The 17,940-nt window shown below is 58.9% G+C and overlaps 6 protein-coding genes across 6 annotated transcripts; 5 read left to right on the top strand and 1 right to left on the bottom strand.

Moving 5' to 3' along the window:
* Positions 1-257: 257 nt before the first annotated feature.
* LEO1 (Paf1 complex component) lies at positions 258-1,880 on the top strand (the record flags this gene model as incomplete). The annotated part of the gene is made up of 3 exons (XM_066776371.1): positions 258-517; positions 573-735; positions 786-1,880. 3 exons carry the CDS (start codon positions 258-260, stop codon positions 1,878-1,880), a joined length of 1,518 nt encoding a protein of 505 aa, XP_066634252.1.
* Positions 1,881-3,576: 1,696 nt separating this feature from the next.
* On the top strand, positions 3,577-5,244 carry SLS55_004918 (uncharacterized protein; the record flags this gene model as incomplete). Its single annotated transcript, XM_066776370.1, has 3 exons — positions 3,577-4,013; positions 4,066-4,192; positions 4,243-5,244. 3 exons carry the CDS (start codon positions 3,577-3,579, stop codon positions 5,242-5,244), a joined length of 1,566 nt encoding a protein of 521 aa, XP_066634251.1.
* Positions 5,245-5,826: 582 nt separating this feature from the next.
* On the top strand, positions 5,827-6,990 carry OPI3 (Phosphatidyl-N-methylethanolamine N-methyltransferase; the record flags this gene model as incomplete). Its single annotated transcript, XM_066776369.1, has 2 exons — positions 5,827-5,869; positions 6,317-6,990. 2 exons carry the CDS (start codon positions 5,827-5,829, stop codon positions 6,988-6,990), a joined length of 717 nt encoding a protein of 238 aa, XP_066634250.1.
* Positions 6,991-7,956: 966 nt separating this feature from the next.
* On the bottom strand, positions 7,957-9,687 carry TUB2 (beta-tubulin; the record flags this gene model as incomplete). The annotated part of the gene is made up of 7 exons (XM_066776368.1): positions 7,957-8,682; positions 8,737-9,192; positions 9,252-9,306; positions 9,357-9,398; positions 9,458-9,483; positions 9,536-9,559; positions 9,676-9,687. The coding sequence occupies 7 exons, from the start codon at positions 9,685-9,687 to the stop codon at positions 7,957-7,959; spliced, it is 1,341 nt and encodes a 446-aa protein (XP_066634249.1).
* Positions 9,688-10,313: 626 nt separating this feature from the next.
* On the top strand, positions 10,314-12,758 carry SLS55_004915 (uncharacterized protein; the record flags this gene model as incomplete). The annotated part of the gene is made up of 2 exons (XM_066776367.1): positions 10,314-10,438; positions 10,775-12,758. The coding sequence occupies 2 exons, from the start codon at positions 10,314-10,316 to the stop codon at positions 12,756-12,758; spliced, it is 2,109 nt and encodes a 702-aa protein (XP_066634248.1).
* A 306-nt stretch (positions 12,759-13,064) lies between these two features.
* On the top strand, positions 13,065-16,570 carry SLS55_004914 (uncharacterized protein; the record flags this gene model as incomplete). The annotated part of the gene is made up of 3 exons (XM_066776366.1): positions 13,065-13,092; positions 13,372-14,821; positions 14,875-16,570. 3 exons carry the CDS (start codon positions 13,065-13,067, stop codon positions 16,568-16,570), a joined length of 3,174 nt encoding a protein of 1,057 aa, XP_066634247.1.
* Between the last annotated feature and the right edge of the window lie 1,370 nt (positions 16,571-17,940).

The following is a 17,940-nucleotide window of genomic DNA, read 5'->3' as shown; positions in this document are numbered from 1 at the left end:
TCCTGAAAGGGGAACATGCCGCCGGTCGCTTATTTCTCCGCGCCGCCGCGGGCCTCCGCCGAGCGGCGACGGGACGCGCCCGTGTTGCGCTCAGCGTGAAGCCAGCTGCAGCTCACCACAAAGACAAAGCCCATCCGCCTCCCCTCCTCCGCCACCCGCCCGCGCACGCCGCCGCTCACCCGGCACCGCTGCCAACCCGTCGTTGCGCCTCCGCGTCCGCCTGCCGTCCGTCAATCGCACACCTTGCAACAGCAGCCATGGCGTCCGATTCCGAGAACAACATGGCCGACATGTTCGGCGACGACACTGAACCCGCCGCCGCCACTGCCGCGTCCACCTCGCCTCCTGCCGATCAAAACGACGATGACGATGAAGACGTCGTCACCGGAAGACGCACCACCTCCGGTGCTGGGGCCGCGGCGAGTGACGAGGAGCTCAATGACGACGAGCCGCCGCTGGACGACGAAGATGATCTTTTTGGCGATGGTGGGGATGAGGATGAGGCTGAGCAGGCGCCGTATGTCGAATTGATTGCTGCACTTTGCTTGGGCGCCAATTGACAATTCTTGCAGGGCTGAGCGCACACTCGACGATGAGGAGCTTGATTCCGGCGATGATGTGGGTCGCGAGGACCGCGTCAAGAGCGCGGCTGCGGAGGAGTTCGAGGCCATGGAGCTCCAGATAGCCGAAGCATCGCTGCCGCGCCATGCAGTTCCTGAGCCTAGCGACAACGAGGTGTGTACGGACCTCATGCCAGCATGGGCTTCTTGCTGACACGGAAATAGCTCTACCTTATGAAAATGCCGCGGTTCCTCGCAGTGGATCCCAAAACATTCGTCCTTGAGAAGTGGCAGCCGCCCACAACGGACCATCACAGCAAGAAGGAGCCAACGTCGACATTCTCGCCCTTCAAGACCGCCCAGACGACTATTCGTTGGCGTCATTCTCCTTCCGACCCCTCCAAGATTCAGTCAAATGCCCGCATCCTGAGGTGGTCCGATGGCTCCCTTACGCTGCAGCTTGGCTCCGACCCCACGCAGCAATGCGAGCTTGATGGGAAGCCTCTCGCTCCTCCGCAAGTCAATCCCACCAAGCCTACACCCACAATGAACCGGGATATGAGAAAGAGCGGAACTATTCCGTATGATCCGAGCAAGGATTCTTTCACTTATCTCTGCACGCCCAACACACGCGAGCAACTTGTGCGCATCACTAACAAGGTCACCGCCGGTCTGTCTGTTATGCCCTCCACGAGCACAACCGATGACTCTATAGACCGCTTGACAGAGAGTCTCGCCACTGCCGCCAAGGCACGCTCTGGTGCCGGTGGTTCTGTAGCGATTTTCAGCTTGACTGAAGATCCGGAGAAGAAGAAGAGAGAGGCGGAGGCAACTGAGAGGGAGCGCGAGCGTCATGTCAAGCAGGAAGAGCGTCAGAAGGAGCGTCTACGCATGAGGAATGACCGGAGTTACGGTCGCAGCGGATTCGGGCGGTCTACAGGATACAGCGGTTCTCGCTATGGTCAGTCAAGCGCATATGACGACGACGACCGCGGCGCCCGTGGGGGTGCCAAGCAAAGACGCCCTAGGCGTGAAGAATATAGCGATGAGGAGGAGGATGCCGGCCCTCGCTCTCGCTTCAGGGAGGACGAGTACGACGAAGACGACGATTTCTTGGCTGGCAGCGACGAGGAGCCTGAGACGTTCGAAGATGACGAAGACATCGACGAGCGCCTCGAGGCACAGCAGCGCAGAGGAGGGAAGCACGGCAGCCCGAAGAGGGCTCATGCAGATGAGGATGATGACGATGATGAAGTGGTCGCGGCGAGTTCCAGGAAGCGGAGACGGGTGGTTGATGACGAAGATGAAGACGACGAGTAGAGGAGGCTTTGGGGCTGAAGCATCAAAATGGAAATCACGGAAAGCCAGGACACTGAATGGCATAATCGGCGCCGGGTCTTCTGAACTTGCATCTCTAAGGGCTGATTCCCAAAAAGCGGGTGGAACAGGTGTTTTGGTCTAATTCGAGCGCTGGAGTAGAATCCGCCATTTCTGGACGGACGTTGCCAAACGAGCTTTGATGCATGAAAACAGTCCGAATCCGGCTATTTGAGCAAGTGCTATGTCTCCCCCCGCAACAATGGCATTGTAAGTGTGGAATGCTAAGATCGGCGCGTGTCTCCTATTTCTCACAGTAATCAAGTGCTGGCGATGAGATAGGCAACTTCTGTACAGCAGAGTTTCACGGCAGCTTCCAGGCTGATAGGTGACAGATAAGGGCTACCGTGGTGTTACGCAGGATGCGAAGAGTGGCACGCACATGCCAACCTGCATGACGCCCCGAGCCCCGAGCCCCAGCGCTCTCGAGCCGTTGACGGGTGCCCCGCGAAGAGGCGGCGGCGGGGTTCAGGGCAGGCGCGCGCTTTATTACAGTGGACGCAATCGAGGCCCGAGCCGCCCAAGACCGGCACCACAGAGCCGCGGAACCGCGCCGAGCGATGACTACGACGACTCCAGAAAAACATACGAAAGCAGCGTGACGTCGACGCGCATGCTTTGCCGCCGAGCCCCTAATGCGGCTGCGGCGGGGATTCAGCCCAGCCGCCGCCCAGCCTTGGACCTCGTCTTGCCCCGTAGCTTGGTGTGCGCCATGAGATCACGATCTAGCAGCGCTCGCAGCAGGCGCATGCCACGCCTAGCTGGGCTGGCTTCGGGTTAGGCGCAAGCAGGCGTCCTGCGCGGCGTTGCGGCGAGTCCGAAGGATGCAGTGGCGGTCTGTTCACGCGGGCGGCGGCCGGCAGGCGTCCCTTGTCGGCAGCGGCGAGGCAGAAAGCACAGGCAGCCAGGCAGAGCAACAAGCGGAGGAGGCCGCTTGGCTGAGGCTTAGCGGCAAATAGGCATCGATGGCGTCTTATCACGTTATCTCCATTTTGCTCTACGCCGCCGACGTTTGCGGGCAGCGCGTGGCCAACGCTCGTTCAGCCGCCCGGATTTTGAATTTTCTGTTCACGTTTCGTCGGGTGCGCCGATGGCAAATGCGCATGCGCGGGCGTGCTTTCTGGCATCTGGGGCGGCTGCAGGTGCTGCGCGCCATCCGCGAGCCCGGTTGCGCAGCATCATTAACCCATCGTTCTCTCCGCCTGGAACCCGCCCCGTCGCCCTGGCGCCGTAGCCCTGTTGCCCTGTCAGGCTGACGTTGTGCTGGAGACGTGAATTACTGGGCTCCCGCACCTGCGCTAAACCACCCAACGCAACGTATTACTGCTACTCCAGCGCTAGCCCGCCGGGCTGATTCGAACATCACCTTTCATATAAAACCCTGTCCCACCACGCAGCCTGCCCGCAAATCTCTCGCCCGCCCCTCCCTGGTTTTCGTATCCCGGTGCTCCTGCCCCGAAACACTTCCCGACTCGGCTCCTCGTCCGAGAACTAGCACGCAACCGAGTGAAGATTCTCGTTGCGTCGCCCTTATTTTCCGCCCGTCTCCTCAAAACAGCTGGTGGTTCATGCCGCCGACGGTCTCGAGTCGCGATCCTTTGTACACCATTACCTTTGTCCAGCCGATCCGGTCGGTGAAATGGCGCTAGGCTTCGGCAGCAAGAAGAGCGTCGACAGCAACAATGTCGACCCCAAGTCCTCCTCTCCGTCCGACGACAAAAACGTCCTGGACACGTCGGCCAACTATGGCGCGGGCTACGACCAGGAAGCCGGCCGCGGCCACGGCGACCGCCCCATGCGCCGCATCAGCGAGCCCATCATCAAGCCCGTCGTGGGCGGCGGCTCCGACTCGGACAGCACCGTGAGCGTGGGCAAGCAGATCGCCATGGAGGAATCCAATGCGATCCAGTACCGCACCTGCAGCTGGCCCAAGACGGCCGCCCTGCTCTTCTCCGAGTACATTTGCCTGGCCATCATGTCCTTCCCCTGGTCCTATTCGGTCCTGGGGCTTGTGCCTGGCCTTATCCTGACCGTCGTGATTGCCGGACTCGTGCTGTACACGTCTTTGATTACTTGGTGAGTCTGGCCCCCCAAGACTTTTGCGCGCTTGGCGCTGACATGCGGCCAGGGAGTTTTGCCTACGCCATCCCGAGGTCAAGGACGTGTGTGACATTGGCCAGATGCTGTTCTTCAACTCGAAATGGGCGTGGTGGTTCACCGCCGTCATGTTTCTCTTGAACAACACCTTCATTCAAGTAAGTGTCTCGGAGCGTTGCACACGCGGGCTGTCACTTACGTGTTCCAGGGTCTCCATTGTCTTGTTGGTGCGAAGTATCTGAATACGATGACCAACCACAGCGTGTGCACCATTGGCTTCTCTGCCATCGTTGCCGTCATTTCCTGGTTTTGCTCGCTCCCGAGAACGTTCTCGACGCTCGCCAAACTGGCCACGGCATCCGCATTCTTTACCTTCATCTCCGTCTTGCTTGCAACCATCTTTACCGCCATTGAAGCTCACCCGGCTGACTACCCGAGTCTGGGTGAGCCTATCGTTTTGGCAATTCCAGCCGCAGGAACCACTTACGTCGCTGGCATGAACGCCTTCATGAATATTAGCTATACGTTCATCGGTCAGATCACGCTCCCGTCGTTCATTGCGGAGATGAAGAATCCCAAGGATTTTCCCAAGGCTCTTTGGACCGTCACGATTGCCGAGGTACTCGTGTTCAGCCTGGTTGGCTCCATCATCTACGCCTACACCGGCACCAACTACATAACATCTCCAGCATTCGGGTCCATCAGTGATGAGGTGTACAAAAAGGTCAGCTTCAGCTTCATGATTCCGACCATTATCTTCCTGGGTGTCCTGTATGCCTCGGTTTCCGCGCGGTTCGTCTTCTTCCGTCTGCACTCGGGTTCGCGCCACATGGGCAACCACACGGTCGTCGGCTGGGTGTCCTGGGGTCTCATCCTCGCGGCTCTCTGGGTCTTTGCGTTCATCATCGCCGAGGTCATTCCGTTCTTCTCGGATCTGCTTAGCTTGATGAGCTCGCTCTTTGATTCCTTCTTCGGATTCATCTTCTGGGGCGTCGCCTACATCCGCATGCGCAGGGCGGACTATGGGCCGGACTTCTACAAGACGCGCGGCTGGAGAGGTCCCGTCGGCTTCGTCTTCAACATCATCCTCTGCCTGATTGGTCTGCTGTTCCTCAGCGGCGGAACGTACGCGGTCGTCAAGAGTATTATTGAAGGGTATGAGTCGGACAGCTTCGGCGGCGCTTTCTCGTGCGCGTCGAATGCTTTGTAGGGGTGACGTGAATGTCGCGAAGGATTGAGAGTACCGGGGATCTCTGAGGGGAGGAAAATTGGGTTAGGATGGATACGGACAAAAGTGCTTATTTTTTAAGCTTCCCATGTTCTGACGACTGGTACACAATCCGGACCATTGGCTTCACACGACCGATGACAGTCGCGACGGCAACACTAATGATATTGTTTTAATGCTACTGAATATCCATGAATAATACCATCGACCATGAAATTGTTGCCGGAGAGACGCGATGATGTTGGCAGTTGCGACGGCATGGCAGATGACAAAAACGTGGGGGACTCGAGGCTCCCGCTCTGACGTCGTCTGTGCCGCTCCACCGGCCCTCGCCTCCCCAGTCACATGCAAGCCCCGTCATAGGAACACCATCTGTCAACAACGCTAAATCCCTCACTCCTCGCTTTTCCTCGCAGCTACCTCTCTGTCGCTTCCCCGCCATTGCCCTGCCTCCACCCCTCTACTCTGAGCTCCGACACCATCCTTCTCTTCGCCCTCAACCATGGCTTCCTACATCGATTTCAGCCAGCCGACTCTCTGGTGTGAGTACTCCCAGCTCTTTCCATGGTCTTCTTTCCCCGCTACGCCTTGTCCCCGCACATCGAGCGTTTGCGCCGCCCCAGCGCAACACCCCCATAGCTCGCGACAATGGATGCCATGTCAATGAGCAAAGCGCTGACGTCCATTGAACAGTGTCGGCTGCAAGCATTCTGTTCAACCCGACTTTCTGGAAGTAAGTGTTGCGTGCAATTGCACTCAGTCCTACGACAAAGCAATGAGAAGCCAACCGCTGACCGTCTCTTTAGCATCGCTGCTAGGCAAGGTACGGCACTCCCTCAGACCAGCTCGTCCAATGCTACAGAGCTTCAACCGTCGGGAACCTTTGGCGCGGGAGCCACTGCGCGCCCCGTCGCGTCGTCCAAGGCGCTCGGGCTTGTCCTGGCCTCCAATGGCACTCCCACGTCGCGCCTGTTCTTCGCGAGGCGCTTTTGAGGCTCTCAGCGCTACATTTAGGGAACAAACAAGCTAATTGACGCGGTGTCTGGCACGATAGAATACCACAACAAGGTCATCACCAAGCTCTTCGGCGGCAACTCGCTGTACGGCTGCTACGGCCTCGCCGTCACCATCTTCTCGCTCGGAATCATCCGCGACATCATGTACGTCCGTTTCTCCGCTTCAACCGTAGCTCCGGCTCCCCCGCAACCGCCCCAATACGGAGCGCAGCAGCAGCAGCAGCAACACCCCATCCACCTCAGCCCACCCCACCGCACCCCACCCAAGACTGACCAAAAACGCCCCGGGGGCACACACAGCTACAAAACCGCGCTCGAATCGCAACCCGAACTACCCCTCCTCACCAGCCCCACCTTCCGCGCCACAGCCTACGGGCTGCTCTTGTCGGGCAACGTGCTAGTGCTATCATCCATGTGGGCGCTCGGCGTGACGGGCACGTACCTGGGCGACTACTTCGGCATCCTCATGGACGACAAGGTGTCGTCGTTTCCCTTCAGCGTCACCGACGCGCCCATGTACTGGGGCAGCACCTGCTCCTTCCTCGGCTCCGCCGTCCTGCTCGCCCGCCCCGCCGGCCTCGTGCTCACCGCGCTCGTCTACGCCGCGTACAGTGTCGCTCTGCGCTACGAGGACCCGTTCACTGCGGAGATCTATGCGAGGCGCGAGCGTGAGAGGGCCGCCGCTGGTGGTGGTGGGAAGAAGTCGTTGTAAGACGACGCAACACACGCGCGATGGGACTCCCACGCGGGGCTGGCTGGCAAGAACACGCGGGAAAGTCCAGCGTCGGGGAAAACAGCGGAAGGGAGGCGGGAAGGAAGGAAGGGGTGATGGCAGACGGGACGGGGCGGGAAAGTGGACGCCGGGCTCTCATCTCCAGCTGAAATGATTATGCACGAGCCCACCACCACCACCACCCAAACGACCAAGGGAGAGGGAGAGAGAAAAAAAAAAGGGAAAACAAAAAAAAAACCAACGGATGCGGGCCGGACCGAGAGAAAGAAGCGGAGATTTTCGGTTCCCGTCTTCCGAGAGCCTGACATTACCCACATGTCTTCTTCGCTCACGTGAGAGAAAAAAAAAGAGAGAGACGACAAAACAAATTCAGCCAAATCAACGGTTGAAAAAGGGGGGAGTGGACCAAGACAAGAAAAAAAAGGGGGTGGAAGAGAGACAACCCGACATTAGGGGGAAGTTGTCTTATACAATTCAACATCACGCGTGGTTCAACAATGCGCGCGTTTCGTGGCCAAGCGGTGGCTAGTAGATGGAGGAAGATAGAGAGGGAAGATTCGGAAGTAACGACGTCGACGACGACAAGTAGCACGATTGCATTTACATAGGGCGTTTTAACAGTCACACAGGGTATTCAACTGCCAAACGGTTGAGAGGAAGGGGTGGGATTTAACATCTGAGATACCAAATGCAAAGTTATCGGTTTCGTTGTCAAAAAGTTTCGTCTCACATGCGAATGGCAAGGTAGGGTCAATGTGATTGAATTGCAAAAGTCTGCATATTCAACGCAGGAAATGGATTACGAAAGCACTACTATTGTTTTGAAACGCTTAACTACACGTTCGAGCTCACCCCACTCGCACGTTCTCAGAAGTTCAATACCAAACAAGACCAAGCTCGAGAGGCTTCCCACGGCCCAAGCTACCGATCCAGCTGGACAGATATCTACTCCTCCTCGAGAGGAGCATCCTCGTCGTACTCCTCCTCGGCATCGCTGACCGACGCCTCCTGGTACTGCTGGTACTCAGAGACCAGATCGTTCATGTTGGACTCAGCCTCAGTGAACTCCATCTCGTCCATACCCTCACCAGTGTACCAATGCAAGAAAGCCTTGCGACGGAACATAGCAGTGAACTGGTCACCGACACGCTTGAAGAGCTCCTGGATCGACGTCGAGTTGCCGACGAAGGTCGAGGACATCTTGAGACCACGGGGAGGAATGGAGCAGAGCGCGGTCTGGACGTTGTTGGGGATCCACTCAACGAAGTAGGACGAGTTCTTGTTCTGGACGTTGCGCATCTGGTCCTCGACCTCCTTCATGGAGACCTTACCGCGGAAGATGGCGGAGCAGGTGAGGTAGCGGCCGTTGCGGAAGTCGGAAGCAGCCATCATGTTCTTAGGGTCGAACATCTGCTGGGTGAGCTCGGGAACGGTGACGGCACGGAAAGAGTGGGCGCCACGGCTGGTCAGAGGAGAGAAGCCGACCATGAAGAAGTGGAGACGGGGGAAGGGAACCATGTTGACGGCCAGCTTGCGCAGGTCGGAGTTCAGCTGACCGGGGAAACGCAGGCAAGTGGTGACGCCGGACATGACGGCGGAGACGAGGTGGTTCAGGTCACCGTACGAGGGGTGGGTGAGCTTGAGAGTCCTCATGCAGATATCGTACAGAGCCTATGAAAAGTCAGTTCAACGCTCGAACCAGCCAATTGTGGCAATTGCACGCACCTCGTTGTCGATACAGAAGGTCTCGTCCGAGTTCTCAACGAGCTGGTGGACGGACAGGGTGGCGTTGTAAGGCTCAACAACGGTATCCGAAACCTTGGGGGAGGGAACGACGGAGAAGGTCGCCATCATACGGTCGGGGAACTCCTCACGGATCTTAGAGATCAGGAGCGTACCCATACCGGCACCGGTACCACCACCCAGGGAGTGGGTGATCTGGAAACCCTGAAGGCAGTCGCAGCCCTCAGCCTCGCGACGGACAACGTCGAGGACCTGGTCGACGAGCTCGGCACCCTCGGTGTAGTGACCCTTGGCCCAGTTGTTACCGGCACCAGACTGGCCGAAAACGAAGTTGTCGGGACGGAAGAGCTGGCCGAAGGGGCCGGCGCGGACGGCATCCATGGTGCCGGGCTCGAGGTCAACGAGGACAGCACGAGGAACGTACTTATTGTTGGATGCCTGCTGCGCGTTCAGAAGATTGCCATACTTTACGTGTTTGTCTAACTAGTAGAGAGTACCTCGTTGAAGTAGACGTTCATGCGCTCCAGCTGGAGGTCGGAGGTGCCATTGTAGCTGCCAAGGGTCAGCGATTGCAGAGCGCGGCAAAGACAGCGCAAACTTACACGCCGGAGCCGTCCAGGCCGTGCTCGCCAGAGATAGTCTGCCTGTGGTGTCGATTGGCGTCAGCGGGGGGCGCGGCAGCGGGAGTGTTTTGGCAACAAACCAGAAGGCAGCACCAATTTGGTTACCCTGGGAAAAGTCAGCGCGATGCAGCGAACACAGCAGGCGGGAAGAGACTTACGCATTGGCCGGTCTGAAGGTGAACCTATGGGTGCGAAAAAGCGATGTTAGCAATGGTTGGCCTGTTGTTGCGGCCGGGGGCAAAGACGCGGGGCTGTCAGGGGACGCGTCAAAAACAGTCGGGCTGCCGCAGAAACGTACAATCTCGCGCATGGTGGCTGTTGGTTGTGGGTGATGTGGATGGAGTTGGAGAGAGAAGCTGGCGAAGAAAAGCTGGAGACGCGACTAGGGGGAGGTAGTCGGGCGGTGGAAGCGATGGAGAAGGAGCAGGATGGGAGGACAGCGGTGAGGGAAAGGCGAAGGCGCCCGCTCTGTTGTGGTCTGTGTGGGAAAGCGCCCGCACGGACCACAAGCACTCAACACCCGGGCCGCAAATCGACATCTCGCATCGCAAAAGGAGTCTGGCAATTATTGGTCTTCATTACCTGCAGAACGCGCCCGCGCCCCCGCCAGCCTGCCGCCACGCCATGAGCCCCCAGGCCCTGGCTCTGCGCGCGCTCACGGCCTCCCGGCCGCTGGCTAGCCGCGGCAGCAGCCGCCGAGTAGATTCTTTGCACAGAAGCGTGCAACTGTTGTCGCGGCCGCTGGCGGAAGCGCCGGCGCGCACATATGCACGCATCTGCAGTGCCCGGGGCTCTTTGTCTCGTTCCTGGCTGTGTGCCACCGGCGAGGGCGCCCGCCAAGCCGTGGATGCCGCCCCGCAGCGTTCCAGCTGCCTTGGACCCCGCCGCCAGCAACGAGCTGTCCACAACACCACCCCAGCAACGACAACTGCCACCATGGATCCCGGAGTTCTCAAGCACTATCTGGCCGACAGCCCGCCTACGGTTGTGCCGCTGGCTATCAAGCCTCACTTTGAAGCTCTCAACGAGCAGCAGAAGCTTTACTCCCACTACCTCTCCATGTCAGCTACCCCACGCCGCACATCTGCCTATCGTTGTCTGCGGGGAGGCTCGCCTAAGCTGCGCATAGCTGCAGTGCACCGTAAGGATGCCAGCATAGTGCACGTGAAGATGGTTGCGTCGCGAAGCTGAGCTCGTCGGCCACATCATGCTCTCGAAGCAACCCCTGCACCTACCTCAGCTTCGCTCGCAGGTACTTCCGGTGCTGTGTTAATTCCTGCCTGTGAGCTTCTGGCCGGGCCTGGTGCCTGTGCTACGCCCAGCTCTGGCGATCCTCCCTGAACTCCTGACGCGGCGCATGACTTCAGCATCCGTGTGTTCTGCTAACAGCTGAGCAGTGCTTGCCTCGCCGGTACGCGCATTGTCCTCCGCCAAATTTCCCCCGAGTCCGAGCACATCTACGACTTCATCGTTACCCTCCACCGTCATTACAAGGGAGATTGGAAGAAGGCCCAGAAGGATGCCGGCCTGTCGGACGACGAGCTCAACGCCTTCTTGGACTACGCTGCTCAGTTCCTGGGCAACGCCGGCAACTACAAGAGCTTTGGTGACTCCAAGTTCGTGCCGCGCCTTGAGACCAGGCAACTGAAGGCACTCGCCACCCTGACCCCGGAATCGCTGCAGCAGTATGAAAAGTTCAAGGACGACATCTTCGCGGACAAGCATGTTGAGAGTATGCATTTGGGATACCCCGATGCGGGCCACCTGTCTACGTACTACCCCGACTCTCCGAGCATCACCAAGGAGGAGATCACCATCATCAGTGATTTCCTGGAGGGCAAGAGACTGCTCCCCGAGAACACCAGGGTTAGGAAGACTAAGGACGGCTTCGAGGTCCTGATTGCATCTTCGTTGGACTCACCTTCAAAGGATCAGCGCGACATTGCGGAGTCTGAGTGGGAGCTGGACGGCAAGCTCAAGGGCAAGAAGCTCAAGCTCGTCTTTGGCGACTACTCCAAAGAGATGGCTACGATCGCCGACGCAATCAAGAAGGCAAGACAGTATGCCGGTAATGACACTGAGAAGTCTATGTTGGATGCTTACGAGAAGTCGTTTACCACCGGGTCTCTCGAAGCGTACAAGGACAGCCAGAGGTTCTGGATCAGGGACAAGGGTCCTATGGTCGAGACCGACATCGGCTTCGTTGAGACTTACCGTGACCCTCACGGAATTCGTGGTGAATGGGAGGGCTTCGTGGCCATGGTCAACAAGGAGAGGACCAAGGCTTTTGGCGCGCTAGTCGAGGCTGCTCCTACTCTCATTCCTCGCTTGCCGTGGAAGAAGGAGTTTGAGAAAGACAAGTTTCTCAGCCCCGACTTCACGTCTCTTGAGGTTCTTACCTTTGCCGGCAGCGGCATCCCTGCGGGTATCAACATTCCCAACTACGACGACATCCGCCAGAAAGAAGGGTTCAAGAACGTCAGCCTGGGCAACGTTCTTTCTGCAAAGGCGCCGAACGAGAAAATTCCCTTCATCAAGGACAGCGATGACGAAGTCTACAGGAAGTTCCGTGACCCTGCCTTTGAGGTTCAGGTCGGACTTCACGAGCTACTCGGTCACGGATGCGGTAAGCTCTTGCAGGAGACTTCTCCAAGTGAATACAACTTCGATGTCAAGAATCCTCCGGTCAGCCCCCTGACCAACAAGCCGATAAGCACCTGGTACAAGCCTGGTCAGACTTGGGGATCAGTTTTTGGCCCGGTTGCTGCCAGCTACGAAGAGTGCCGTGCAGAGTGCGTGGCCATGGCTCTGTCTTGCGACTTCGACATCCTCAAGATCTTCGGCTTCGGCTCTGGCGAGACGGACATCAATGGCGAGGGAGGCGATGTGCTGTACGCGGGCTATCTCAGCATGGCCCGCGCGGGTGTCGCTGCGCTTGAATTCTGGGACCCAAAGTCGCGCAAGTGGGGACAGGCACACATGCAAGCACGTTACTCGATCCTGCGCACGTTCTTAAACGCTGGCAAGGAGTTCTGTGAGCTTGAGTACACGAAGGACGACCTGTCAGACCTCACGATCCGCCTTGAGAGGGGTAAGATCCTTAGCCACGGTCGCGCGGCTGTGGAGAAGTATCTCCAACAACTGCACATCTACAAGGCGACGGCGGACGTCGAGGCTGGCACCAAGATGTACAGCGACATCACCCACGTGGATGATTTCTTCGCCAACAAGGTCAGGCCTGTTGTGCTTGCCAAGAAGCAGCCCAGGAAGGTGTTCGTTCAGGCCAACACGGTGGTGGAGGGTGATAAGGTGGCACTGAAGGAGTATGAGGCCACTGCAGAGGGCATGATCCAGAGCTACGCCGACAGGGAGTACATCTAGGCGTCTCCGGGGCTGATTGAGCCATGACACCGGCCAACTGAAGCTGGCATAGGGCATCCGAAGTAGGAAAGCAAAAAAGTAGCATGAATTGAACGAGTATTCACAGACCCATCGGTCTAGTCAAAGCAGGAAAGGCGCAGCGCGAAACGAGATAAAGTTGACGGTCTCCCGTCGCGTGGGAGAGTGACGTGTGGAGCGGATCGGCCGATCGTGGAGCGCGTCGTTGCACCCGACGCGCCGCTCCGAACATGCAGCAACCAAAAGAACGACCACGAGCACCGCAGACAACCCTGTGCCCGACGAGCCATGCCAGGCTCGCACGCATCGCTGAATCGTCTGGCGCATTATGGTGTCAGCGAATAAACATGGCTCTCTCGCTCCCGCACCCCCCGCCATTTCCTCTTCCTCGTCCTCCGCAAAGAAGCGCAAGAGAGGCGACGATGCTCCGCCCGCATTGGCACAGAAATCCATCACCATACGCGTGCGTCTTGCCTTGTTCTCGCCCCAGCTCTTCGGATCTCCCATGCTAACATTGGCCCTGTTTTCACTCCGCAGCCTTGCCCAACATTGCCCTCCGACCGACCAATCACCCTCACGCCCGTCAAGCTCATAGAACGCTCGCAACTGCCCCTCTCCTTCCTCGACGTCACCGGCGGCTCCTCCGCCGCCGCCGCCCTCCCGTCCACCCGCCTCTTCTCCGCGCACGTCGACGCGCTCGAGCGCCGTGCTTCCGACCACGACGACGACGACCACGACGACGATGAGCAAGAAGGAGAGGAAGAAGACGTGCCCGCAACGCCCAAGGTCCTGGTGACGCGGCTCGAGGCGGACGGAAGCTTGTGCGCCGTCGAGAGGGTGCGGCGCGGCGTGTACGCGCTGTGCAAGCTGGGCGCTTGGGTCCGCGAGGAGGATGTCGGCGCCGTGCCGGCGTGCGCTTACGCCGGGCTGCCGTACGCGCAGCCACTGAAGGCGTTGAGGAGGGAGGACGGGAGGCATTGGTGGCAGCGGGTCGCCGTTGCTGTTGCTGCTCCGCCCGTTGGGACGGCGGGGCGAGGGGATGGCCACGCACCGCCGCCGCCGCCGCGGCTTTCGATGCGTCGGTCTGTACCGAGGATTGTGCAACAGGGGGTGCCGCCGCCGCGGAGGCTGGAAGAGGCGGATCCGTTTGTGGACTCGGCGGCGGAACGGGTGCCGTTGGTGGCCGCTGGCCAGCCGCCTGTCGAGGGTGTGGAGGAGAGGCCGCCGCAGACGGCGGAGGAGGTCTTCCAGGCGGTTGTGCATCAGTATCTCGAGGCGCTGTATTTGACGAAGACGTCGCTGGCTTTCTTCGTCAAAGGACCAATGTCCAGGGCTAGAGCTGCGTTTACGTCAAAGGAGAATACCGGCCTGAAGATGGGAGATTTGGCGGCTTTCATGCGGTCGATATTGCTTCAGCCGGGGCCTATGGATAAGAAGCATAGGGAGAAGTTGCCGGAGATTGTCAAATCCATGCCCTTGCCGGGCCTTTCTGATGATGAGGACGCAGTTGCGGCGAAGGTGGACAAGAAGAAAAAGAGCAAGAGCAAGAAGCTGAAGCCCAACAAGGACGGGCTTTACCCTGGAGAGGACGAACATGTCAAGAAATGGTGGTTGCAAGATCGCCCCGGGTCCTCCCCTCACGGCCATAGTGAGTCGCCGGCAGATGTCCTAAAGCGGCGGTTAGGCGATCTTCGTGTCAGAGAGTCAATGGCTCAGACTATCCTTGTTCTGGAAATCATAGCCCTTGAGGCGTCGCCTTCTTTTCAAGCAACAGAGCAGGAAGAGACGCAGCAAAATGAAACGCAAGCAGAGCCACAGGCAGCACCTGTCAAGAAACGCAAGTCCAAGAAGCCGCAAGACCTCAATGTGCTTCTTGATCTCCTTCTCGATAGATTGTGCATCTGGCAGTCTGTTGAACAGGATGAGACGCTTGTCAAAGTCCCCAAATCTGGCAGCGGGAAGAACGATACCCTCACGCCCAGCTCGGGCAAGTCGGAAACGTCAGACAAACTCAAGAACTTCTGTGTAGAAGTCATTCTGCCCTTGTAAGACTCGCAGCTACTCTTGTCATCTTGGGCACTTTACTGACATGTTCCAGCTACATGAGTCGTTTGCCAGAGAGGGCCGCTGCGATCAACAAAAGACTCGGCGGACCTAGTGCATCCCCTGCAAAGACGTCTGGATCGGCATCAAGCATCCACCGTAGCAAGCCCGGAGAAGCCGCCGTCCGTACAGACCCGCGAGCCGCGCAGAAGAAAAGACGTCCTCTCGCCCGCGTGGCCACAGAAAACGCAGCAGCACACCAGCCGCCGCCCCGGCATCCCTCCCTCACGCGGTCCTCGACCGACCCGCTCCTCCTGCCTCCGAACCTGAAGCGCGAAGGCAGCGACGCGCCGCCATCCCTATCCTCCATCCCGCTCCACCAGCAAAAGGAGACGTCGCAGACGTCGGCCAGCCGCAACTCGCTCTCGCAGTTCGAGCGCTTCTCGCGCCGCACCATCGACCTGGACGCCATGTCCAAGAGCAACGAGGCGAAGCTCAAGAAGAAGGCGCACGTCGAGCGCGAGCTGGAGAAGGCCATCGGCACCCTCCGCAAGCCCAACCGCGGCGCCGCGCTCAAGGACGTCGCCGACACGGCCGACTCCCGTCGCCAACAAGCGCAATCGTTGTCGTCTTCGTCGTCGTCACGCGGCAATGGGGGCGGCGTCAGCAAGCCCGGCGTCCCCCGAGTCACACGCAAAGCGGGAGGTGGCAACAACACGGTTCTCGTCGGCGCGACGCCCAAGCGCGGCAGGAAGACGAAGGACATTGTGCTGCAGGCGGCGACGCCGAACCATAACCGGTTCGTCACCACCACCACCACCAACAACACCGCCGCCAGCAATCCAGGCGAAGACGACAATGATGCGGACGTCGCGCCGCCGTCTGATCCCGTCATACCCTCGTCGGCGGTGCGGCCGGGTCCCGTCGATTTCCTCGCTCCCGGCGGCGGCGGCTTCGGCTACGTACCCGCTTCCGCCGTCAAGAACAACAACAACACTTCGTCGTTGTTATCGGCGCGCTCCTCCTCCTCCTCCTCCTTCTCCACCGCTGCTGCCGCCGCCGCGCGATGCGGAGGCGGAGGCGGAGGCGCCGTCGAGGAGACGCCGTCGCGTGGCCCGGCGGGGAAGACGGTGCATTGGTTCTTCCCGCCGGCGCCGGCGGCCGCGGGCGGCGGCTCGGGTGGCGACAGTGGAGGGGCTGCTGCTGCTGCTGCTGTCGGGGCGACGCCGGCGGGCAGGGCGAGTAGTGGTGTGTCGAGGTTGGGGGAGAAGCTGAAGGCTTCTTCTTCGGCGGCGGGTGGGAGTGGGTCCTTAAAGGTGCCGCCGCCGCCGCCGTCATCGTTCAAGTTGCCGGGCGAACCGGTGTCGGGGATGAGTATTGCTTTGGGGATGGGGGAGGAGGAGGAGGAAGGGAGTGAGGAGAGCGAGGACGAGTTGACGGGCGTGGCGGCGTTGATGAGGACGCCGACGAAGCCGAGACGACGCGGCGGCGGCCAGGTGTTGCGGACGCCGGTGAAGAGAGCTGGAGTTGGGGCTGGGGCTGGGGCTGTGGTTGGGGAGACGCCGGTGAAGGTGAAGGAGGCGACGGCGGACGTGGAGGTGGGGGTGGGGGTGCGGGAGAATAAGGGCAAGGAGAAGGAGGTGGAGGTTGAGGCTGAGGAAGGCGGCTTGGGGCGGATCGAGGAGGAAGACGGCGCGGAGGATATTTATAACGCTTTGGGATGGGATGACGATATTGATGAGCTGGCGTAGAGGATGGCGGTTCCTGAGACTCGGTTGTTACTTGCGTTCGTCTCTCGGATAGGGTATTGCATAGCATTGGGCGGAGTGAGTGGTGTGCTTTTTACGGAGATATGACCGGCGTGTGACCGGCAATGGATTTTTCGTGCAAACGAAGACTGTTTGACGTGCTACGTGACTGAGACTGTGGGGCTGCTACACGAGCAAGATGCCCGACATGCGATTGTGAGCGGAGTGTGACGACAGTATACTGGCCGCTGCGCCACGGGTGAAGTAGGCCAGAGAGCGGTGGATTTGAAAAATGAGGTATGGGCGCCTGGGCGGAGAGACTGCGGGACCGATGAGTACCAGAAAAGGTTCCATCCGGCGTTTATAATCGAAGCTAGCCCCGGGTTTCGAACGCGGTGGGGTTATGGGTTGGGTTGCCGAAAAGTGAGGGTAGGAAGTTTCGCCATTGATCCACATACGCCACGGACACTTAACCCAACCCCACCTCGCGCAATCACGCCGTCCAGATACACCCAATCCGATAGTATCTTTGGAAAAATCCGCACGCAGACGTTCGAAGTTGCAAATGATCTGCTGCCGTTTTGGTTAGGTGCATGGACCCTGAAGATCATTGGATGAGGCTCGTCCGATGTCACCACGCTCACTTCGAAGACTGAAGTCATGCAAATTATCCCAAGGTCGCTGTTCCTGCACGTTCCGCCTTCCGCATGAGCAGTCACACCGAGAACAGAAGGCGCTCCTCACCTGGCAAACGTCGCCGCTCAAGTACGTCACTTGCGCCTTTTCTTCTCCTTCAATCAAGCATCATCTTTTGGACCGACAGACGAAGCATCGTTTGATGCTCACAGCTCACTCTCATATTAGTACGCACATACAGCCGGTCATGATCTGACTTACCATGAGATAAAGTTTAGGCATGGCGAGGCTTGGGATGCTAAAGCGTTCAGCTTTGTCATGGGCCAGCTCTTTATCCGAAACCAGGATCTGGAGCGCCTTCGCGAATTCGACAGCATGACCGCGGAACAACGCAGCCAGTTGAGGCCGGCGGCTTCAGGTCCCAATACAGCATCCTCATCGCAAGCTGGACCATCTACTGCTGTCGGTCCTCTGGCCGGTACCGTTGAGCACAACGACAGTCACTCCGACCACTCACCGTCAAAATCGAGAGCGAGTTCCGGGGATGTTAAAGACACCAGGGAAGTCGGCAGCCAGGAGAATTCTAAACAGACTTCTTTGAAATGATAAAAGATACGAAGGGAGTCGAGGATGGAAGTAAACGTGGCCAATCAGGGACGGGGCCGTTGGCGATAGTGGCTCTAGCGTAAACCGTGTCGAGATGACTTGCACGGGCTAGATGCTGACGGCATGCCTGA

This window comes from Diplodia seriata (genome assembly GCF_021436955.1).
Source record: "Diplodia seriata strain FDS-637 chromosome Unknown scaffold_4, whole genome shotgun sequence".
In the NCBI taxonomy this organism is placed as follows: domain Eukaryota; kingdom Fungi; phylum Ascomycota; class Dothideomycetes; order Botryosphaeriales; family Botryosphaeriaceae; genus Diplodia; species Diplodia seriata.
The sequence above is the reverse complement of the archived record's forward strand: the minus strand, read 5'-3'. Positions and strand labels throughout refer to the sequence as shown.